The sequence below is a fragment of the Halichoerus grypus genome, chromosome 3, assembly GCF_964656455.1.
Source record: "Halichoerus grypus chromosome 3, mHalGry1.hap1.1, whole genome shotgun sequence".
In the NCBI taxonomy this organism is placed as follows: Eukaryota; Metazoa; Chordata; class Mammalia; order Carnivora; family Phocidae; genus Halichoerus; species Halichoerus grypus.
The window spans coordinates 44,337,021-44,361,594 of NC_135714.1; the positions used below are offsets into that span (position 1 = coordinate 44,337,021).

General features: G+C 38.2%; 1 protein-coding gene across 7 annotated transcripts in view; it reads right to left on the minus strand.

Annotated features, from left to right (window-relative positions):
• Positions 1-24,574, minus strand: part of AASDH (aminoadipate-semialdehyde dehydrogenase) — a 41,977-nt gene extending 17,403 nt beyond the window's left edge. For 3 of the 7 annotated variants that reach the window (XM_078068688.1, XM_078068687.1, XM_036120745.2), the window contains exons 1-10: positions 24,477-24,574; positions 21,896-22,168; positions 20,271-20,391; positions 16,853-17,169; positions 10,899-11,091; positions 3,397-3,638; positions 2,542-2,648; positions 1,615-1,787; positions 972-1,164; positions 254-369 (exon numbers count right to left, since the gene is read on the minus strand). In XM_078068688.1, the coding sequence (XP_077924814.1) occupies positions 254-369; positions 972-1,164; positions 1,615-1,787; positions 2,542-2,648; positions 3,397-3,638; positions 10,899-11,091; positions 16,853-17,169; positions 20,271-20,391; positions 21,896-22,149 (1,716 nt within the window). In that variant the 5' untranslated portion in view covers positions 22,150-22,168; positions 24,477-24,574. Of the gene's footprint in view, positions 1-253; positions 370-971; positions 1,165-1,614; positions 1,788-2,541; positions 2,649-3,396; positions 3,639-10,898; positions 11,092-11,505; positions 11,588-16,852; positions 17,170-20,270; positions 20,392-21,895; positions 22,211-24,476 lie in introns of those variants that run through there. The other 4 variants (XM_078068686.1, XM_078068689.1, XM_036120753.2 and 1 more) reach the window with 4 other exon arrangements.

A 24,574-nucleotide genomic window follows, 5' to 3' on the forward strand; every position in this document is an offset into this window, starting at 1 on the left:
GAGTCACCCAGGCATCCCTGTCTACCTCACTTCTAATAAATTTCTTTATGGGGAGCTTAATCTTACAGTAGAGAACCTAATCCTTATTTTAATACAAATTGAAAAAACAATGGTATATTACTTAACATTACTTAACATTTGGGCATCAATAACATTCTTAGAAAACTTTATCAGCCGTATTAGGATGTTAATAGTCCCAAAAGATATAACATGACTTCTTTATAATAACAAATTTGTATCTTAAAAGTTATACCTTCCACAAATACTGTAATTTTCCCCAGAGTTCCTCTTTTCCATTGAGTTTGCACTCAGACTTCAAGTTTAAATAGTTTAAATATATCTTGTTTAACTCTGAAACATCAATTTTGCCTAAAAAGAGAAATTATTTTAAAATTTCAGTTCAAACCCTTTCTATCTTCATTAGTCATAAGAATCTACACATTTTTCAGTGTCAAAGTTTGAAATCTTATAGAATAGTTTGTGAAAGATAATCAATTCTAAAGAACGTAAGCCCACGCTACCAAGAATGTAATGGGTAGTAAGAAAGGAAGAGCTAATGTTTATCTTATTTAAAGAGTTAAAAAATGGTCTTATTAACGGAACAATTACTGCATTTTGATGTAAATATTAAATAAAGATGAAACTGGGAAGGCAATATCGTCATTAAGAACATATATTTTGAAATCAAAAAGTCTTAGAATTTCAACTCTACCATGAACCAACAATGTAATTTTGTGAAAATTACTTAACCTCTTTAAGCCTTATTTTCCATATCTGTAAATGGGAATTATACTACCTACTCACAGGATTTTCTAGAGATAAAATGAGTTAATTATACAAAGCACTTAATAGAGGTCTACCACAATATATGCTAATATTACTTAGAATAATAAGGATTTAAAAGGCCTTTAAACTAGTTATGAATTAGTATTCATTTGGCACTGAAACATATCTGCTTCAAATGATTTTACCATGAGATGTAAATGGTAGAGAATCAATCAACAAAAGTTCATCCGGGATTGCATGACTTGGAAGATGTTTCTGCAGTTCTTTAAAGATGTATTCCTTTACTAAATCATTTTTGGACACCAAGAACAGAATTAATTTTTCCTGATTATACCATGTAACTGCACAAGACTCCACTTGCTGAAGTCCTTCAGCAACCTGTGAGAGAAATTATCCCAATTTGTCAGAGCACATTTAAAAGCAAACTTCATAAATGCTCAAACTTCTCATGTCTGAAATCAACACAGTCGAATTAAAATGTAAAATAACTAGACACTTAAAAAAAAAAAAATCGACTGCTACTACTGCTATTACCAGCACACTGGGTTCTTCCTGTTTTTCAAAAATAATTGCTCCCAGAGCAAAGTAAACCATTATTTTCACAGTTATCAAAATCCATTCTGTCACTTATTTAAAAAACAACTCTTTCTTCATGCTGGGAATTAAGGGCACACTGAATAACCCACACCTATTATCGTAATCCATCATTAATACAAAAAATCTTAGGTTTAAATAACATTAATAGAGAATGCTGGCACAGAAAACTGGTGGAGGCTACCTCTAAAACCTACATATGTTAGTAGACACTTAGTATTTAAATAGTTCTACCTGTTGCACAAGTTCAATGTTAAGACGTTTGCCATGTCGTTTGATCTGACTGTCCTTTCGTCCCAAGAAAAAAATCTCTCCATCTTTCACCATCACCAAGTCTCCTGTGGCTCGCATCATGCCAAGTGGTACTGTCATTTCATCATCAAGAAAACATACTCTGTTTCTGCCACCTTCACAAGATATAAACACCAATGTAATAAAAAAAAAAAAAAAAAAAATTCCATGGAAAATATATTAAAAACCATCAAATCAAGAACATCTTCAAAAGTTCAGTTACTAAGTTTCACATTTTGAATTATTTATAAGGAAAGGGGGCAGCACACTTTTAAATGTTACCTGGTAAAATTAAATATAATAACCTCAGTAAAATAAAGGAATAAAACAAGATTTCTAAAAACATATATGTGATTAAAAAAATTCTTAGAATACTGATTAGAGAGAATTTTGGCTATAAATATAAAGATCCAACCTGCAATTTCTACATTACTTTTATATTTTCCCTAAGGGTATCAAACATTGTTATCTGAAATAATTATGGTAACATATTAAATGTTTCATGACTGTGAGAATGAGATTAAAAATTATCATCATTGAAAAGAATACCAGACAGGGCGCCTGGGTGGCTCAGTTGGTTGGGCGACTGCCTTCGGCTCAGGTCATGATCCTGGAGTCCCTGGATCGAGTCCCGCATCGGGCTCCCTGCTCAGCGGGGAGTCTGCTTCTCCCTCTGACCCTCCCCCCTCTCATGTACTCTCTCTCTCTCATTCTCTCTCTCTCAAATAAATAAATAAAATCTTTAAAAAAAAAAAAAAAAAAAAGAAAAGAATACCAGACATAAGAAATTGATCAAAGAATAAAATTAACACAGATTATTTTCTTGGGGGGAAAAAAAAAGATATTCCCAATCAACAAATGTAAAACCACCTAAAAATACTTGGCCACGGCCTTCTTGAATTGTGAAACCATTAGTATCTCTGACTTCAACTACCGTTCCAAGCAGTGGAAATCCCAGTGGTACCGGCAATTCAGATCTATGAAAACACAACAACCCAAACCACATTTAAATTTTTCATTTGAATAGATTTTCCAATGTATTTAAATCACATCATACTAAATAAAGAAAAAAAGTTTTGGTTATGTTATAATTCAAAGACTGCCAAGAGGAAAAGGTTAGGTGGAAAGGTTATTATAGGTTATTTATTTTTGTTTAGTCACAAAAAAGTTATAGCAGGATCTGTAGCACCAGTTATAAGAAAGGTTCTGGATCCCCAGCTTAAAGTTCTAGATAAAACAGGGGCGCCTGGGTTGCTCGGTTAGTTAAGCAACTGACTCCTGATTTCGGCTCAGGTCATGATCTCAGGGTTGTGAGATTGGGCTCCGTGCTGGGCATGGAGCCTGCTTAGGATTCTCTCTCTCCCGGGGCACCTGGGTGGCTCAGGTCATGATCCTGGAGTCCTGGGACTAAGCCCCACATTGGGCTCCCTGCTCAGTGGGGAGCCTGTTTCTCTCTCTCCCTCTGCCCCCCACCCCTCGTGCTCTCTCTCTTGCTCGATCTCTCTCTCAAATAAATAAAATCTTTAAAAAAAAAGATCCTCTCTCCCTCTCCCTGTGCCCTCCCCCACCCTCCCTCTAAAAAAATTTAGAAAATAAAAATTCTAGGTAAAATAGTGTTTCTAAAATTATTACTGCAGTGCCTATCACAAACATTATTAGTGTTAATGTTAAGATACTGGAAAAATACAGTTTCTCTCTAGTCTATTTAGTAATTAAAACCCTTACTTCAAAGTAGAATTAAGAAACTCCTCTGGAATCCTGTAAAAAGTTGCCCAACTTGATACCTCTGTGATACCATAAACATTAAATATTTGTGTTTTATTGTCTATTCCTCTCCAGCTTTTGAGAACAGTCAATGATGGAAATGCTTCACCACCAAGGGCTAATACTCGAAGAGAAGTACCGGCTGATAAAACGGTTGACTTGATAAGCTGAGATCCAAATCTTCTAAGCAAAGTTGGTGTCGCCTGTGAATATATTAAAGATAATTTATTTCCCTTCACTTCTTTAAAAAAGTAAATACTGTAATAATTAGTTGAAAGCTTAACACTGGGCACCCACATGGAAATTAAGGTGGTGTTTATAAAATTATAAATCATTTTGGAAATCTCCTGAAGCAGCATTACCTTCTTAATGTAGATATCAATTTTGCTTTAGCAAAAAACTTAAGAAAAATATTAGTTATGCTTCATTGGATAGTTTAGACAAGACGGTTTAAACATAAAAAGGACAAAATATATAAAATCAGTTCATACTTCCTTTTCCATTATCTCTATGTAGAAAAAAGTATATAAAGGATTAAAAAAATGTTTCTAAACAATATGAAAAAAGATCTTTAAAAACAGCTTTAGTGAGGTATAATTGACATAAAATAAACTGAACATATTTAAAGCATACAATATAAATTGAGATACAGATATATAGATTTATCAGTGAAACTATCACCATAATCCAAATAATGAATATATTCTTCAGCCCTAAAATTACCACTGTTAACGCCCCCCTTCGACTGGACCCCTTTTCCAGACAACCACTGATCTATTTCCTAATGATCAGCTGGCATTTTCTAGAATTATATGAAAATGGAATCACACATCATGTATTGTTTTGACGTGACTTCTTTCACTCCATATAAATACTTTGTGATGCACCTATGTTGTATTTATCAATTCCCTTTTTGTCTCAGTTCAGGCTGATATAACAAAATACCACAGACTAGGTAGGTTACAAACAATAGAAATTTACTTCACAGTTCCGGAGGCTTTAAGTCCAAGATCAGGGTGCCATCATGGTCCGGTTCTGGTAAAAGTCTCTTTCAAGGTTACAGGCTGCCAACTTGTTGTATACTCACATGGTGGAAGGGGCTAGGGAGCTCTGTAGGGTCTCTTTTCTGAGAGCACTAATCCCTTTCATGAGGGCTCCACCCTCATGACCTAAAAACTCCCAAGGGCCACACCTCCTAATACTATTACGTTGTTCATTAGGATTTTAACAAATGAATGGGGGAGGCACAGACACTCAAGACCATGGGGCTCTTTATTGCTGAGTAGTAGTCCATTGAACAGATCAGGACTAGCGTTTGCATTTCCATACAAATTTAGGATCAATTTATCAATTTCTACCCCAAAAAGCCTACTAGGATTTTGATAGGAACCATGTTTAATTTATAGATCTTGACAATATTGAGACTTCAATCCACAAACATTTAATGTCTCTTCATTTACTGAACTCTTTAACTTCTATCAGTAACGTGTTGGGTTTTTTTTTTTTTCCTTTTTGCACTGCCTGGACCAACCAGAGTAATGATGAAGAGAAGTGACAAAAGCAAACATCCTTGTCTTGTTTACAATCTTAGGGTGAAAGCACGCAGTCAGTCTTTCACCAAACAGGATGTTAGCTGTAGTTTTTTGCAGATGCCCTTCATCATACTGGGAAAGTTCTTCTATTCCTACTTAAGGTTTTTTCCTTCATCACATGTGTTGGGTTTTGCCAAATACTTCTGCATTTGTTAATATATACTACATAAATAATGAACAAAAAGCATAATTATCAGTGGATTTTTGGATGTTAAACCAAGTGTGTCTTCCTGGAATAAATGCCACTTGGTCACATTTTAAATTTACTGAAACATGTTTTGTGGTTGAGAATATGATCTATCCTAGAAAATGTTCAATGTGCTTGCAAAGAATGCATATTCTGCATTTACTGGATATTGTGTTCTATAAATGGAATTTGGCTGAAAATGTTGTTCAAGTTTTCTATATTATATGTTCTGATTTCTGTTTAGTTTTTCATGACCTAGGGGTATTAAAATTGGGGTATTAAAAGTTAAAAGTGAGGTACTAAAATTTTGAACTACTGGGTTGCCTAGTTCTCATTTCAATCCTGTCCATTTTGCTTCACGTATTTGGAACCTCCATTTTTAGATGGATAATCGTTTATAATCGTTACATCTTCTTGATACAACAACGTACCTCTTTTTTTTTTTTTTTAAAGATTTTATTTATTCATTTGAGACACAGAGATACAGAGAGAGAGAGAGAGAGAAAGCATGAGCAGGGAGAGAGGCAGAGGGAGAGGGAGAAGCAGGTTCCTTGCCGAGCCAGGAGCCCGATGCGGGGCCTGATCCCAGGACCCTGGGATCATGACCTGAGCTGAAGGCAGACACTTAACCATCTGAGCCACCCAGGCGCCCCACAACAACGTACCTCTTTATGTACTGGCCATTTTATCATTATGAAATGTTCTTGTTGCTTTTTTGCTTGTTTCTTTGTTACTAATTAGCCTGGATTAAATCTGTAAAATCTGTCTTCCTGGTGATGTGTGGCCACTAATGTCATTGCTCAGTTGTTCTTTTAAATATGTATTTTTTTTTCTAAATTCATTTGAGAGAGAGAACACGAGTGGGGGGCCAGGGGGGAGGGAAGCAAGGAGCCCAGTGTGGGACTCGATCCCAGGACCCTGAGATCATAACCTGAACCACCCAGGTGCCCCTTAAATATATATTCTTTTCATTTTTAAGTCTTACTTCCTACGAGTCACCTTTTGTCTGCACAGCTCAGTAGTCGAGCAACGACTGGACAGACTGTCCACAGAGATGGATTTGTGTGTATAGATAATGAGCTCAAAGTTTAGGTCATTTTCAAGCCTAATCCAGCTTTTATTCTCCATGGGTCCTTTTGTGTCTCTAATGTACATGCACATACCCTCAAGGTCAGCCAGGAATGTGCTTGGGCCCTCTGGTCTGATTCCCAAGTGCAGCCTTAGCCAGAATGTGCTTTCCCTCCCTGTGACCACAACCTCAAACCAGTGGAGTTTTTGGCCCTCCATGCCGGCCTGCTTCAACATTTCCACAGACAGTGCTTTTGGGCATGGACATAACCTACCATTCCAAACTGAATAATCGCCCTTATGAGCAAAAGGCCCTGACAGAAAAGTCTGTTTTGACTGTGCTGGGGGAGGCAGGGAGAGCAGCTTAGTCTAGAATACCACGAATTCCATTTTTATGCAAAACACAACAGTTTTTAAAAACAAACACTCTTCAGGTAGTTGTAGGCCTTTGGTTATTTCCAAAGTGTTGACGTAGTTGCCTTCAATTTTCTCCAGCTTTATAGTTGCTTTCTATCAGGGAGAGGATCTGCCAATCTCTTTACTTGACCATAGAAAATTTCCATGTGAATCAAGATTTTTAAATGGTTTCTTTCAATAAAAGCTAGAAGCAGCCCTAATGGACAACTTGAATTTTAATTCAAAAAGATTAAAGTCCTGGTTTGTCAAAATATTTAAGTAATAGGATGACCCTACATCCCAGTACAAACTTACTATTCCAGATTCCTGTCTAGGAATTTAGCACCTCCATTCACTCTCAAGATTCTGGGTTTTTTGGTAATAAATTATAATGGCCACCCTATTTATAAGGCATCCTAAATCAAGTAAATTGTTCCACCAAGTTTTATCATAAGGAAAATCTCTTATCAAAATGAAATGGGGGCGCCTGGGTGGCTCAGTCGTTAAGCGTCTGCCTTCAGCTCAGGTCATGGTCCCAGGGTCCTGGGATCGAGCCCCGCATCGGGCTCCCTGCTCGGCGGGAAGCCTGCTTCTCCCTCTCCCACTCCCCCTGCTTGTGTTCCCTCTCTGTCTTTCTCTCTGTCAAATAAATAAAATCTTTAAAAAAAAAAAAAAAATGAAATGTTCTAGGCATGCCTGGGTGCTCAGTTGGTTGGTCATCTGACTCTTGGTTTCAACTCAGGTCGTGATCTCAGGGTCCTGAGATAAGAGTTCCGCGTTGAGGTTAGTGCTCAGCACAGAGTCTGCTTCTCCCTCTCCCTCTGCCCCTCCCCCTACGTGCACGTGATCACTTGTTCTCGCTCTCATAAATAAAATTAAAAAAAAAAAAAGAAATGTTCTGGCCTAATTTCTGGTGCTAAAGATAATTATTTCAACTTTGAACTCTACAAATGATTGCACAGCTATGAATATTCAGCATGATAAAGCATAGTAACACTCTTCAGATACTCAAACTGAAATAATAAAATTTAGTGGCAGAATTCTAGTCAATATGCTTTGTTACCAAATCATCCTAGGCACAGAAAAATAGGACTTAGTAAATAACAGATAAAACAGGGTATGTTAAGGTTCCTTCCAAAATTTCTAAGGAAAAATTCACATAAAACTGAAAAACATTATTTTGCTGACACTTTGGTAGCTAGCAACCTGAGATTTCACTCTAATTAAATGGTTGCACTTTTATTTATTTATTTTAAAGATTTTATTTATTTATTTGACAGAGAGAGACACAGCGAGAGAGGGAACACAAGCAGCGGGGGAGAGGGAGAAGCAGGCTTCCCGCGGAGCAGGGAGCCCAATGCGGGGCTCGATCCCAGCACCCTGGGATCATGATCTGAGCCAAAGGCAGATGCTTAACAACTGAGCCACCCAGGCGCCCCTAAATGGCTTCACTTTTAAAGGGCATCAAGTTTAATATAACTTTGCTACCCAGAGCATTAAAAAAAAAAAAAAAAGCTCAAATGTATTTTAGGTTTGTAAAAAAACCAAAAAGGTCCTTATTCCTTATTCCTGAAACAAAGTCAGTCTTTAATTTCCTCAAAAGCTTAGTCCATTTCATTTTGGGGCCTTTCTCCCCCACAGTAAATCAAGATGTTCTTTTTTAATTTTTAAAACCTTAATAAAGGGGCACCTGGGTGGCTGTCGGTTAAGCATCTGCCTTCAGCTCAGGTCATGATCCCAGGATCCTGGGATCGAACCCCGCATCGGGCTCCTTGCTCAGTGGGGAGCCTGCTTCTCCCTCTCCCTCTGCCTGCCACTCCCCCTGCTTGTGCTCTCTCTCTCTCTGACAAATAAAATCTTAAAATAAATAAATAAAATAAAACCTTAATAAAGCATGTACTGTCTTTTAACCTGTTAAGATCCTTGCTTAATATCCATTTAGGGGGCACCTGCGTGGCTCAGTTGGTTAACCGTCTGCCTTGGGCTCAGGTCAAGATCCCGGAGTCCCGGGATCAAGCCCTGAATCAGGCTCCCTGCTCAGTGGGGAGTCTGCTTCTCCCTCTGTCCCTCACCCCTGTCACTCTCCCTCACTCTCAAACACAATCTTAAAATATATCCAATTAGGTTTTTAGGTAACATTATTATTTATAAATAAAATCTATACAGGAAGCTTTCTTTTTTAAGTATAGAATATCTATTATATAGGCAAAAAGGCAAAAATCCTTAATGACTTATATATCATTTGATAAGAAATTTGACTTTGGAAGGAAAAAATGAACCCTAACAACAAATGCCTCACTATGAGACATAAGAGACCCGACAATACTGAATCCATCTTAGCACTCCATCTTGTTCATGTGGGCAGTTAAATGAGATCTTGTTCACATAGGTGGCTAGGTGTTACAGGACCTTTGGAGATTAATATACGTAGCTTAGCAATACCCACTGAGGCCAGGATAGGGGGAGGGGGAGGCTTGCTTTGGCCCTCCATAAATTTGTTCAAGATAACACATTCTCTCCCCTTTCTGAGGCAGGGATTGTGCCACAAGATCTAATTAAAGATTAGCTGTCAGGTACATGTAGACCCTTTGATCTTACTATAGTGCCTTCCCCTACACATCCCTTTGGTCTATAAAATCTGTAGACTAAGGTCCGGTCTTTGCAGAGAATAGCTGCACCCCTCCATATCATCATCCATCCATCCCTCCCTGTCAGTATGTTACCGTGCATAAAACTATGTAAACTGTATGGAGTTGCCTGCTTCGTTTTTTTCATCTCAAAGTCCCTTCTCAGTTTGGAGGATACTTTACAGTTCTTCCTCCCCAACCTTCTAACAAGAGAGGACATGCCTTATAAAGAGGAAAGTATAGCCTGTCAGTTTGTGTACTTCTCTTCCTTCCTCAAACTCAAAATTTGGGGGCGCCTGGGTGGCACAGTCAGTTATGTGTCCGACTCAGTTTTGACTCAGGTTGTGATCTCACAATCATGAGCTGGAGCCCCAGGTTGGGCTCTGTGCTCAGCGAGGAGTCTGCTTGAGATTCTCTTTCCCTCTCCCTCTCCCCGTCCTGCTCATGCTCGTGCTCTATCTCTCTCAAATAAAGCTTTAAAAACAAAAATAACTCAAATTTCATCTGCTGATAATACTCCAAATTAAGTATTGTGAATTAAATAAAATCACCATGAAACTATATGCACAACTTGCTGTGTTCTGGGATCTGAGTTAGTAAATGTATATCCGTTTCTCAAAGATTTAGGACCCCAAAAAGGTTAAAACCCACTACTAGAGTAAATTTATCTGAGACTGTGCTAAAACATTAAGCAAGGGGATCGGATTTAAAGAGAAAGAACTCATTGATTTGACATAGAAGGAAAGTCTCCTTTCCTTTAGTAACTATCTCTCAAATCTACTAAGGTACTTTGCAAATGTTTCTTGAAAATTATACTCCTTGAATGTTGTAGGAAAATAAATTATATTAAAGTCTTGTCCAGACTGATAGAATGATCACCAGAGATTGAAAATTTATATGCATTGATATACCCATCAAGCCACATTACTATATATAAGTATTATATATATAATATATATACATATATATTTTTTTTAAGGATGAAAAACTTCCTAAAAACAAAGTCAATATCAAATTTTGCCTTTTGACTTACCTCAAGTCTCTTACACTAGATATAAATCTGCAATTTTTAGTTTATCATGATTTGCATATAATTTTGTTAATTCTCTTTAGTATCTTTAACCACTTGCAATTTAACATCAGTCACATACTTTCAGATAAATATTTTTTAAAATCTTTAAAAATGACAAACTTAAGTATTTGTTTCTGTAAGTTAATGTAACATATAGTGATATAAAAAGTCAGAAAATCTAAATTCCTAACTAATTATCATTTAACTTACTTCAACTTTGTGTTTTCCACTAAAAGCTAAAGTTTAAGATAGGAGAGGCAGTGTATCCCAAAAGATTTGAGTGAAGGTCAACTTCCTCTAGTCATTATTGTACCAAATGGGACAGTAAAATAATTTTCTAATTAACTTTTTTTTTCATTCTCAGGCAAATTAAGTGATATCATCAGGAGATAACCCATAATAATCTTACTAGATTATCATTAACCTACTGTGAAAAACTACAGGAATACAAAATATTCTCTAAAACTTTAAAAATGTTAAATAATAAAAGACAAAGCATTTCATTTGTCCCTGAAATGTACCTGCAAAATAGTTACTCTGTGATGGGAAAAGAGAACAGCAGCTAATTTTGATGGAAGCACTTTGACAGAAGTTGGTACAATAAGCAGACAGGCACCACTTGAGAGAGCAACAAATATTTCCACAACGGAAGGATCAAAGGTCAGAGGTGAAGCCAGAAACAAAACATCTTCCTGTGTGATCTCGAAAAGTACCCTAAGGCAAAACAGAATGCAGTTATGAGAAATGTCTAACATTTGGTAATCACATATCCTAAAGAATTAGGACCATTAAGTTTCTGGATGTTGGCCAGATTTTTACTCTTTTCTCGTCGATTAACCAAAATGGTGCTATTAATTCTAGAACTGTTCTTTATGAATATAAGGATTAAAAGCCATTTAAAGCAATATCTTGGGGCGCCTGGGTGGCTCAGTCGTTAAGTGTCTGCCTTCAGCTCAGGTCATGATCCCAGGGTCCTGGAATCGAGCCCCACATTGCGCTCCCTGCTCGGTAGGAAGCCTGCTTCTCCCTCTCCCACTCCCCCTGCTTGTGTTCCCTCTCTCGCTCTCTCCCTGTCAAATAAATAAAATCTTAAAAATAAATAAATAAATAAAAATATCCACTTCTTACCATGACATATTTTATCATCTGTGATGGCGTTCTGATGTGTAAGTGTGGCTGGATTAAATGACAGTCCCCAGAATTTCCTTTCTAGTATGTTTTCTGTTAGGGTAAAAAAGAAAGGACCTTCTCTCTCAAGACGTGGAGGACAGGGCGCCTGGGTGGCTCAGTTGGCTGGGTGACTGCCTTTGGCTCAGGTCATGATCCTGGAGTCTCTGGATCGAGTCCCACATCGGGCTCCCTGCTCGGCGGGGAGTCTGCTTCTCCCTCTGACTCCAACCCCTCTCATGTGCTCTCTCTCATTCTCTCTCTCTCAAATAAATAAATAAAAATTTTTTTTTTTTAATTTATTTATTTGAGAGAAAGAGTGGGAGAGAAAGAGAGAGTACAAGAGGGGGGAGCGGGAGAGGGAGAAGCAGACTCCCTGCTGAGCAGGTAGCCCGATGCGGGACTCGATCCCAGGACTCCAGGATCATGACCTGAGCCGAAGGCAGTCGCTTAACCAACTGAGCCACCCAGGCGCCCAATAAATAAAATCTTAAAAAAAAAAAAAAAAGACGTGGAGGACAGAGGGAGGCAGGTGCCATTTAGTAGAACACACACCTCTCTGTTATTCCGTCAAACACTAACCTAGGTGCACTAACCCAGGTGCTGCTGTGAAGGGATTTTGTAGACAGAGTCCCTACTCAGCTGACTTTAATCAAAAGGGAGATTATCCTGGCTTAACTCAATTTACTCAACTGGAAGGCCTTTAAAGAGTGTTAGGCCTTCTCTGAAAAAGAGACACAGCATCTGGGTCTACAATTACTCTCCCTTCCCCCTAGATCTTTCCTGACTTGCCTGTGAACAAACACATGCCTATGGGGTTCCAGTCTGCTCATGATCATCCCTTTCTATTTATACTACAGACTTGAGTCTTCCTTAGCCCCCACAAACATAAGCCAATTCCTTATAGCAAGTCCCTGATATATCCTCCTGGTTCTGCTTTTCTGGTAGAAACTTGACTTCTTCTATCCTACTTACTTAATGATGCTTAATAGAGACCTCTGACTCCCTTTTCCTACTATTTGGCCTTTTCTCTCAGCAGCTGAACAAAGAGCAGAATATATGTAGTTAGGATATTACGGAGTATTAGATAGGCAGTGGCAAGCCTATGGCATGGCTTCATTTTGAATACATAAAACCCACTCTATCTAAAAAGCAGGGATTACCTTAACTTCAAAATATCTTCAAGTATGGTATTGTGGGGACCCACTCAGAACCCCAGAGTTGATATGAAGATTACTTTGAGCTGAGGACATTTTGGATTTAACAGATGTGGAAAGAAGCCTTCTTAGAGCTTCCCTTATAGGACTACTCATAAAAACTTCTGGGAAATGAAGTTGCCATAAATTCCTTCTTCAGAGTGGCTTTTATTCCCAGGAAGGAAACCAAGTGTAAACCTACTATAAATCCCCTCTGCAGTGACTTTTATGGCCCTGAAAGTAAAGCAAAAAGGGATTTTTAACAGGTAAATGAATTTCATTAAATTCAAGCACAAATAGCAATCAAGAAATTCCTATAAAGATTTTTTATTTTTATTATTTATTTGACAGAGAGACACAGCGAGAGAGGGAACACAAGCAGGGGGAGTGGGAGAGGGAGAAGCAGGCTCCCCGCAGAGCAGGGAGCCCGATGTGGGACTCGATCCCAGGACCCTGGGATCATGACCTGAGCCGAAGGCAGTCGCTTAACCGACTGAGCCACCCAGGCGCCCCAAGAAATTCCTATACTTTAAATAAGCCCCTTGGGGCGCTTGGGTGGCTCAGTCGTTGAGCATCTGCCCTCAGCTCGCGTCATGATCCCAGAGTCCTGGGATCAAGCCCCACATGGGGCTCCCTGCTCAGAGGGAAGCCTGCTTCCCCCTTTCCCACTCCCCCTGCTTGTGTTCCCTCTCTCGTGCTGTCAAAAAATTTTTTTAAATAAAAAAATAAATCAGCCCCTTATCCCTCATTGGGCACAAACCTGTTCCCACTTTATACATAATTCCTGCCTCTGCTGGCCCAGTGCCTCTCCCACCTCCACTAGATTCCAAATCTGCTCCACTCTTCAAGTTCCCTGCATCTCCATCCCACCTCACCTCTCATACTCTTTAACACATGACTTTGCCTTCTGTTGCCTAGGAAGTTACGATCCATCAGCTTCCTCTAACATTCCTTACCCTTCCATCTCAAAGTATCTTACTCCTTTACAACACTACTTCTTGATTTTTCAAACCAATTTTCCCTACCAATTCTCTACCACCAGCCTATTAATGTCTCCCATCTTTTTTTTTTAAGATTGTATTTAATTTATTTGAGAGAGAGCAAGATTGTATTTAATTTATTTGAGAGAGAGCAAGATTGTATTTAATTTATTTGAGAGAGAGAGAGCACGCACACACAAGTAGGCAGAGTAGCAGGCAAAAGGAGAGGGAGAAGCAGGCTCGCCACTGAGCAGACCCTGGGATCATGACCTGAACGAAGGCAGCCGCTTAACTGACTGAGCCACCCAGGCGCCCCTCCTTTTTTTTTGGTTAAGATTTTATTTGAGAGAGAGAGAGACAGTGTGTGTGTGTGAAAAGGGACAGGGGAAGAAGGAGAAAAAGAATCTCAAGCAGACTCTATACTGAGTGGAGAGCCCAATATGGGACTCAATCTCACGACCCTCAGATCACGATCTGAGGGGAAATCGAGAGTGGGACACTCAACTGACTGAGCCACCCAGGCACCCCAGTCTCCCATCTTAAAGATAAACCTATACCCTCCCAGAATTCTTTCTTTCCCATTAAAACTAGCTCCTAGAAATGAACACTTTATTATCTCCATTTCCTTATTTCTCATTCCCTTATTCCCAGCCTAATGTACTCTGTCCTCAGTGTTGGGCACTCGGAAATAAAGTCACTAAAGACCAGATTATCAATTACAAGACTCCTCTCTGCCTCATTTCACCATTCCCTTCTTCTAGACCTGCACTGTCCAGTATGGTAGGCAGTAGAAACATGTGCCTATTGAGCACTAAAAATGTGGCTAATCCATATTGAGATGTGTAAGTGTAAAATACACGCTAGAATTAAGATAAGCATAAAAGGGTGTAAAATACCTCACTAATTTTCATATTGATTACATTATTGATATTTTAGATATACTGAATTAAATAAGGTATTGTTAAATTTTCTTATTTCTACCTTTTTTTTTTTTTTTCAGGGTAGGGGGGAGAGGGAGAGAGAGAGAGAAGCAGAGGGAGAGAAAGAATCTTAAGTAGGCTCCACACCCAGCACAGAGCCTGACTCGGGGCTCAATCTCACGACCCTGAGATCATGACCTGAGCTGAAATCAAGAGTTGGATGCTTAACTGACTGAGCTACCCGGGCACCCCTCTTATTTTTTTGTACTTTTAAAATGTGGTTGTTAGAAAGTTTTTAATTATATAAAACTTAAAATGACATAAAAATATATGTCACAAAGTTTCTATACTTGTTTGTTTCCCCTTTTGATTTCCTAAGACTACTCTCCTTTGGTTCCCTTCCTCTTCTCTTTCCTTCTCAATCTAAGAATCGACTTCATAGAGATTTCTCATCTCCTGATGAGCAAACCAAATTCTACAATGCTATAGAAACAAACGTAATGAACGCAAATCTTTTTACATCTACTAGATTTAAGTGCAAAATTCTTCAACAGGGCATACCAGGCTCCTGCCCCCTCAGGTCACATGGCTCCTGCCCTCCCACTCCTTCCTCAGCTCTGCCCTGATACACTCTAGCAAGCCAAACTTCTTTCTCCCATATGTCTGCTGTACCTCTACCAGGAATACACTTCCTTCTTATTAATAATTAAGAAGCAAAGCTTCAACCATCATTTGTTTGCTCCCTGTTTGGCTCCAGGTCTGGATCAGAGAGGTGAAGTCCTAGCCTGCAAAGAATTAAAGTTTAGATATAGCCAAAACAAGAGCCCCAATTACTTATGACTATCAATTTAGGAACAAGAGTTCTAAAAAACAGGGGCATCTGGGTGGCTCAGTCAGTTAAAGCATCCAACTCTTGATTTTGGCTCAGGTCATGATCTCAAGGTCATGAGATTGAGCCCCACGTTGGGCTCCGCACTCAGCGGGGAGTCTGCTTGAGATTCTCTCTCCCTCTGCCCCTCCCCCCTACTCAACGTGCGTGCTCTCTCAAATAAATGAATCAATCTTTAGAAAAAGTTATAAAGAATAGAGATTAAAATTTTTCCCTTGGGGGTGTCTGGGTGGCTCACTCAGTTAAGCATCTGCCTTCAGCTCAGGTCATGATCCCAGAGTCCTGGGATAAAGCCCGGTGTCAGGCTCCCTGCTCAGCAGGAAGTCTGCTCCTCCCTCTCCCTCTACTCCTCCCCACTGCTTGTTCTCTCTTTCTCTCAAATAATTTAAAAATAAATAAAAATTAAATTTTTCCCTTGGGTTGCCTGGCTAGCTCAGTTGGTAGAACATGCAATGAGTTCAACTCCCACATCGGGGGTAGTTTACTTATAAAAATGTTTTCGGGGTGCCTGGATGGCTCAGTTGGTTAAGTGTCTGCCTTCGGCTCGGGTCATGATCCCACAGACCTGCGGATAGAGGCCCACATCAGGCTCTCTGCTCAGCGGGGAGCCTGCTTCTCCCTCTCCTACTCCCCCTGCTTGTGCTCTCCCTCTCTGTCAAATAAATAAATAAAAATCCTTAAAAAAATGTTTTTCCCCTTTAAAATACAAGTTCTTTCTTTTTTTTATTTATTTTTTAATTTTATTATGTTAATCACCAAACATTACATTATTAGTTTTTGATGTAGTGTTCCATGATTCATTGTTTGCGTATAACACCCAGTGCTCCATTCAATACGTGCCCTCTTTAATACCCATCACCAGGCTGACCCATCCCCCCACACCCCCTCCCCTCTAGAACCCTCAGTTTGTTTCTCAGAGTCCATAGTCTCTCATGGTTCGTCTCCCCCTCCGATTTTCCCCCTTCATTTTTCCCTTCCTACTATCTTCTCCTTTTTCTTAACATATAATGTATTATTTGTTTCAGAGGTACAGGTCTGTGGAGCTCCAGTGGCGCAATCGGTTAGCGCGCGGTACTTATACAGAGGTACAGGTCTGTGATTCAACAGTCTTACACAATTCACAGCGCTCACCATAGCACATACCCTCCCCAATGTCTATCACCCAGCCACTCCATCCCCCCCACACCCCACCACTCCAGCAACCCTCAGTTTGTTTCCTGAGATTAAGAATTCCTCATATCAGTGAGATCATATGATACATGTCTTTCTCTGATTGACTTTAAAATACAAGTTTTGAAGAAGGATTTGAAGGACAGAACTCACCGAAAATGTTGGATGTTCAGCACTATACATGCATGAGGGACTCTGACAATCTTAGGTATCCCTGTAGTGCCTGATGTATGGAGAACATAGGCCAGGCAATGATTTAGCCTCACATCCAGGTGCTCATCTGACTTTTCTTCATTGCTGTTCCCAGAATTTGTGTTGTCTGCCGTTTTTTCTTTTTCATATTTCTGTTTTCTGTCATTTAGCATCAAGCTCCCTTCAACATTTTTCCAGTGAAGTCTGAAGAGTACTAGGTCATTATGTTCTTTAAGTGTATCATAATTCAATAATACTTCATAGGAAGATTTGAATTTCTGTTACATGGGGAACAAAGTTCACAGTATAAATATGTTAAAAGAGGTTCTTTTTTACATAGAAGTAATACAAAGTATTCATTTACTCCTTCAACATGGTTTTGAGTACTTCTATATAACTAGGGATTAAAAAAATAAATTAGAAACCTGCAAGAATAGGGGTGCCTGGGTGGCTCAGTCGTTAAGCCTTCGGCTCAGGTCATGATCCCAGGGTCCTGGGATTGAGCCCCACATCGGGCTCCCTGCTCGGCAGGAAGCCTGCTTCCCCCTCTCCCACTTCCCCTGCTTGTGTTCCCTCTCTTGTTGTCTCTGTCAAATAAATAAAATTAAAAAAAAACAAAACAAAACCTGCAAGAATAAAGTGCTGTCTTTATTTTCAATGTCACCTTCAAAATAAAAAGACATAAAAACATACAACTGTAGGGCAACTATGACAATGAATATGCTTGAAATGTTAATGGGAATAGGAGACTGAATTTAACTCTGTCTGGAAGGTCTGAGATTGCTACATCATATGTAATATTTGGGTTATAAGAAGCTTTTGTCCAAATGAAGAGGAGTACTTTATTATTCAAACACCTAATGCAGAGTATATGACCCGAGAAAGCTAATGTTGTGGAGAATGTTAACCATTCCAATAAGTTGAAGAACAGGGGGAGAGGGAGAAGGTAAGTAGAAGAGGAGATGCTATCCTTAATAACTTTGTATATACTCAATACTAATGAGTTTACACCTTAACCTTATAAGCACCTTATAAGCAATGAGATCCAACTGAAGGTGGCAACAGCATAGTCTAGACTTTACTCCATCAAGGACAGACTGGTAATTGGTAAGATTTTTGATAAGTGAGGGTCTTCTAATGAAACTTTTGCAACAATTGGGATATGCATATAAGGCCTGAACTAGTCTGTTGCAACAAGAGTGGACAGACAGAGCCTATGAGCAAGAGTCAATAGGGTTGCGTAACTCTCTGGATACAGAGTGAGTCTAAGAAGACTGCAGAGTTTCTGGCTCAGGTATTTGGTAGATGGAGATAGATTAATACAGATTTACTTAATTTGGATAAAAAGATGCTAAATTCAATTTTTACATGCTAAAAGTGAGGCTCCTTTGAATATACCTTTTTAGGTTGATAAAAAGCAGCTTAATGAAACATAACAAGTTTTCACATCAAAGAAATTACTATAAAAGACAAATGAGAGAAAAATAAGAGAAATGAGAGAAAAAGGTCACAATGCAAGAGCCTATAGTGTTTTGTTTGTTTGTTGTTGTATATTAGGGGTCAGGTGTGGTGTGACCGGCTTTCCTAACTGTTTACATTTGTCAAAACTCATCAAAATATACACATAAAATTGGTGATTTTTATTGTATGTCCAATAAACCTCAACAACTGATTTTTTTTTTTTAAGATTTTATTTATTTATTTATTTGACAGAGACACACACAGCGAGAGAGGGAACACTAGCAGGGGGAGTGGGAAAGGGAGAAGCAGGCTTCCCGCTGAGCAGGGAGCCCGATGCGGGGCTCGATCTCAGGACCCTGAGATCATGATCTGAGCAGAAGGCAGACGCTTAACCAACTCAGCCACCCAGGTGCCCCTACTGACAGCATTACAAAAAACTGAGAACCACTGCTCTAGTGGATGCTGAGCATATTATACATGCTCAATAAATATTTGATTGCTCATATGTTAAGGAGGAACACTTACATCAAAGTCATGGAACAGGAAGCAAGGTACTTTCTAGGGGATTTTCTATGTGCCCAACTCCATATAACCAGTTAGAAAGAATACCTGATACTGACAATTCTCATACCCAACCACCTATTTTATAAAACTTTCACCAAGGTTAAGAAAAATGAATGTCGGGGCGCCTGGGTGGCTCAGTCAGTTAAGAGTCTGCCTTTGTCTCGAGTCATGATCCCAGGGTCCTGGGATCGAGCCCCACATCGGGCTCCTCGCTCAGTGGGGAGTCTGCTTCTCTCTCTCCCTCTGCTGCTCCCCCTGCTTTTGTGCTCCTTCTCCCTCTGTTGAATAAATAAATAAAATCTTAAAAAAAAAAAAAAATGTCACATCCGTTTTAGTTTTGCTTACATCAAAAAAGAAATAACCAATCTGAGAAGAAAACTTTTGACTAGACACGAATAGGTTTATTTAGAGAATATTAACCCATTATATGTAGCCTATTATACCTCAGTTGTCTCTTTCTAGAGACTTTAATACCCGTGATTCTCTAGGAAGTCCTCCATATATCTCAAGCTCTTGATATTTTTTGCTATATATACAGATAGAGATGCACACACATACAGATACATAGGTGGATGTATTTAAGTTACCCTCAAATATAAATTGGTTCAGATAGGAAAAGGGTAAAAACAGGCTAAATTAAATATATGTTCTATAATGCTCTATTCCTCCTTGGTAAAAATATTTTACAAATAAAATAATGAAACATGGGATGCATTTTGCTGAACACCTAACACCAAATATTACCCATAAAGCAGTGTTCCTTGGCTAGGTATTTGGTTGGCAGTCATTTAAAAAATTAAAAAATAAATTTAGTTTTCCAGAGAAGTCTGGAAAGTGCTAATCTCTTTTTCAAAATTTAAGCCTGGTTATAATTCTTTAATGTTGCTGACCACTGTAAATTGAAACACTTATCTTTTATATTTGTGGCAAGTATTATAAAATTTTCCTAGTATAGAAACACCTTTGGAAAGAGAAAGGAAATTCGAAACAATGCAGTACCTTATTATACATCTAGAACACACGTTCATGCTATAGAGCAGTGTTTCTCAACAGATTGTAGGGGGTAAAGGGTGCCTCCAGGAGATATCTGGTAATTTCTGGAGACAATTTTGGCTGTCACAACTCGGGGGGGGAGGGTGCTACTGGCATCCAGGGGGTCGAAACCAGGGATGTTGCTAAAACAACCTATAATATACAGGACACTCCTCACAACAATTACCCAACCCAAATGTCAAAAGTGCTGAGACTGAAAAACTGCAGTTAGAAAAGGTGGACATGGATGGACAGACACACAACCTTCAACTGAAAAATAAACATAACACATAAAAAAAACAATTTAAATACACACACTTACATGAATTTGCTGTTTTTCAACAAGAATATAACTTAGATTACATTTTTTCATAAAATGAGTTGATAATGCTGGTGGTGCATCTGGATCAAGAGGAGCATAAGCAGCAGGGACTTGGAGAATTCTAAAGAAACAGTACAGAGTCAGCACAGAAGATCTGCTGAAAATCATCTAAGTATTTTTCTACGTACTTTACTGTTGACTATATCAGAAATGCCCAATATTTTTGTTGACACATCTTTGGTTATAGTTATTTTTATTTTGTCTTTAAGACCGAATATCCGTTATTAAATTTTTATCACTTAATATACAGAAATCCAAGATTTTTTTAAAGCTAATGTATTACAGTGGAATGTACTTGGTTAACACTACTACTAAAATACCAAATAGGTAGCAGAGTCTTGTTTCTTCATCTAACTAAGATAACATAAGCTAAATATCCATATGAAACTTACTAGTATGCAGATTAATACAATCTATACTAAAAATGACATTTCACCAAATCCAGGATACCTTAAGGGGGAGGGAAACAACTTTAAAACTGATTTTTAAGTGGCAATAAAGATCCAAAATTAGTTAGTTGTTTTAACTAAAAGTACTTTCAGGTAGGGGGACCTGCTGGCTCAGTTGGTAGAGCATAGGACTCTTGATCTTGGGGTTGTGGGTTTGAGCCCCACTTTGGATGCAAAGATTACTTCAAAATAAAATTTAAAAAAAGCACTTTGAGGTATACTTTGGAGACAATAGATTTTTGTAGGAAATTCTCAATAAAATTTTGTCAATGATTGGATGAAAGTAAAATTTTAACTTTTTTTGCTTTACATTTATACAATTAATCTACTAACACACATCCCATGGGATGAGTATCAACTTTTCTAATTCTTTAGCAGCTCTTATTTACTGCAGAACCCAAGTACAGAAATCACTATATAAGGATAATATTCTAGAACTTAATGAACATTTTGCAAATGATTTTTTGAATTAGTGTCTTCCTCAGTTCATAGCTCAATTTTTATGAACCATCATTCAAAACTTTCATTTATTAATTCATTCACTTACTGAATACCTGAGTACCTAGAACTTCAGTCTCGGGAAAAAAACAGTTACAATATTTCTGAAATACTTGTTTTCTCTAATATAACAGAATTTATGACTGTTTTCTTTTGGCAGACAAATGAAGCCCTTATATCTTGGAGATATTTAAGTGTTCTATTAGCGAAAACTTCTGGTCTCTCCTACATAAACTCAGATTAACTAACTTAAATGATTAAAAATAATCTTGGGGTAGGGGCACCTGGGTGGCTCAGTTGGTTAAGCATCTGCCTTCAGCTCAGGTCATGATCCCAGGGTCCTGGGAACCAGCCCCAAATCGGTCTCCCTGCTCAGCGGGGAGTCTGCTTCTCCCGTTCCCCTTGCTTGTGCTCTGTCAAATAAATCTTTTAAGAATTTAATAAATCCTTAAGAAAAATAATAATCTTGGGATAAATATGAATTCCTTTAGCCTAAAATCTAACAAGCAATACATAAAAATAAAATAGTAAACAGAATAGTAAGTTACAACATATTCTATGTATTAAAGAATTATAAGTTAGATTAGAAAACTAAAAATTTAATATTAAAACAATTACCCTAAAATCCAAGAGGGTAAGTTTATCCCAGGATGGCAGTAGAGACCAACTTCCCGAATTCCTTGAAAGGTACAGTGTAATTGCAGGAAATTTGATAATTCTGAAGCAGCATTAACCACAGTCTTATAGGTGTAATAAACTGGAGGCTGGTTGTTACACTCATCAAAACATACAGCTATTTTATCTGAATAAATGGAGGCAGCCTGATGCACCAATTCTTGAAGAGTCATTTCACTGGTTTCTCTAAACATCATTGGCAGCAGAGAACTCTACCTATATACAGAAATATTATGGGGACAGGGAGTTTTAGGGAACCTAGTAGGATGAGAAAGGGAAAGAGAAACTTCTATATAAATTATTCCTCACAAAAATAAATATATCAAAAACGTTATTAATCTCAGAAACCAGGAATGGTCTGTGGTGAGAACAATGAGGCTGAAAATTAATCTGATACCCCTGACCTAATACTGGGTCAGTGCTGGAAGAAAATTTGGGAGAGGAGCGGTATACACAGGGGAGAATGAAACAGGTACATATGTAGTCTCTCTCAACTGCCCACAATGGGAAAAAACAAAAAATTAACCAATAAAACTCAATTTAAAGCACTACATGCTTAATTTTTTCATTTTTCTTTGGTTATCGTTCCAGATTAAGATAAAGTGGTTAAAATCATGCACAAAAGACTAACTCAAATAAACTGTGCTTTTAGGAACTGAACTTAGGTGACAGCAAAACAAACCTTTGATAGGAAAAAGAAAACTACCTAAATCCACCCAATTTTAGTCCACTATATATAAACTATATTATTTATTATAATACTTCAGAGGTCACATCAAGTCACTTTTATAAATGTTGAATAACCTCTTTATTCTCTTTTTAAACTGCCAATAAATCCATTTAAATTTAAACCATAGTGTTATAACTCAAAGCACTGTATCAATACAATATTGTCTGGACTTCTCAATAAAAATATAAAGATTTTAAACAGTATTTCATCAAAAAAAACTTTAGGGATCATCGATTTAGAAGAAATAACTGCTAGTATTTCCTTGAGAATAAAGGTGATTTTTTTTTCTCTTCTGTGAACTCTTTTCTGTATTTCAAAAGCAGGTAAGATTTACCAAGTAGCCTACTTTAGTTTTTTTTTACTTGTGCATACATATTAGAACTGATTTCATTGATTCAAAATAAAATTAACTTTTACCTATATCATTTAATTTATATGAATTAGTAAACAAAATATTCGTAAAGAGAGCGAAATGAACCAACAACCATTGAGACCCATAAGGTTTGAAAATGCCACGTTATCTAAATATAAAATTTAAAAACATAACTGTGGTACTTAGTTTTTAATAAGCATTTCTATAAATATTTTGTAATGTACAAGATAAAAATTTTAAACTTTTCCTCATACACACAAATGATCATTATATAAAGACTGTCCATAGCACGCATTAATTATGCCAAATGCGTTTTTCACAGGAGGTATAGTCAGTGCAGAAGGATATCTTCTGCTACGCTCTCCTGCTAGAGAGACAAATGGCTTACACTCTAAGGCATTTTCACAAAAATGGTATATTGTATGTATCCCCCCAAAATGCATTTTTAATGCAAAAACAATTACAGCCATTAATTTTCCACATGAAGACATTCTGATTATACTCCAAAATACCTGACATCAAAGGGGCAAGATTATAAAGTTAACTTTAAAAAATACCATTTTTATGACAAATTACAACACTCACCACACATCTATGTAATTCAGATGTTTTTCTACTTTTAACTGCCAGTTTCCCAGTGGTTGCTACAGAGACTTAAGGCAAGATCTATTGCGTAACGTTTTTATTTTAACAATCAAATACATTCTCTCCAATAAAAAAAATACTATACTTAAAAAAATACTTATTGGACACCAAACATTTCTGAGACCTCATGGGGGGGGCAGCAAATCTGGTAAGCAGATTTTATATGTAATGGAATCATTAAGATATTCGCTACTTCATTTGTAACACTAGAGGCTATTTATGAAGTTATCAAAGGTCTTAAGAGTGTCAACAAATTCTCGCGCTCCAAGGGTTTCTCTTCCCAAGTTATCAGTTATTTTAAAGAGAGTTAAATAATCTAGAAACTTTATTTTGCTGTATCCACTGGCTTCTTAATTTACATTATGCAACTACATTTAATAACAATGCACTCTGTAGCTCCCACAACGCTTTTTCATTTGCTCTTCCAAACCAATAGGTGGAGCAGATTTATTTCCTTCAGAATGAAGGAGCCGAGGGTCTGAGGCTGGGTAACTCTGGAGAGATCACACAGGTCAGTTTAGTCTTTGCAGGACACCAACCTGCCAGACGCCACTGACACACATCCCAGGCGAGGCGGTGGCCTTGAGGCTGAACCAATCTGCACAGCCAGCCCGAGGCCTCACCCTACTTCACTTCCCTCACACAAGCCCCTGCTGGATGCTGCCTCCTGCGAGACTCAGAAGGCCTGACGACTGCGGCAGAGGCTTTAGCCCATCCGGACCCTCCAAAAGCCCGAACCCAGAATCTCCCCCAACACATATTAAAAAAACAGTTACCCGCAAGCCGTAAAGTGTACCCATCGCACTCGCCGCCGGGGTCTGAGAGGCACGGGCTCTCCCGTAATCTTCTGCGTCGCTGCATTGACGTCAGCTCG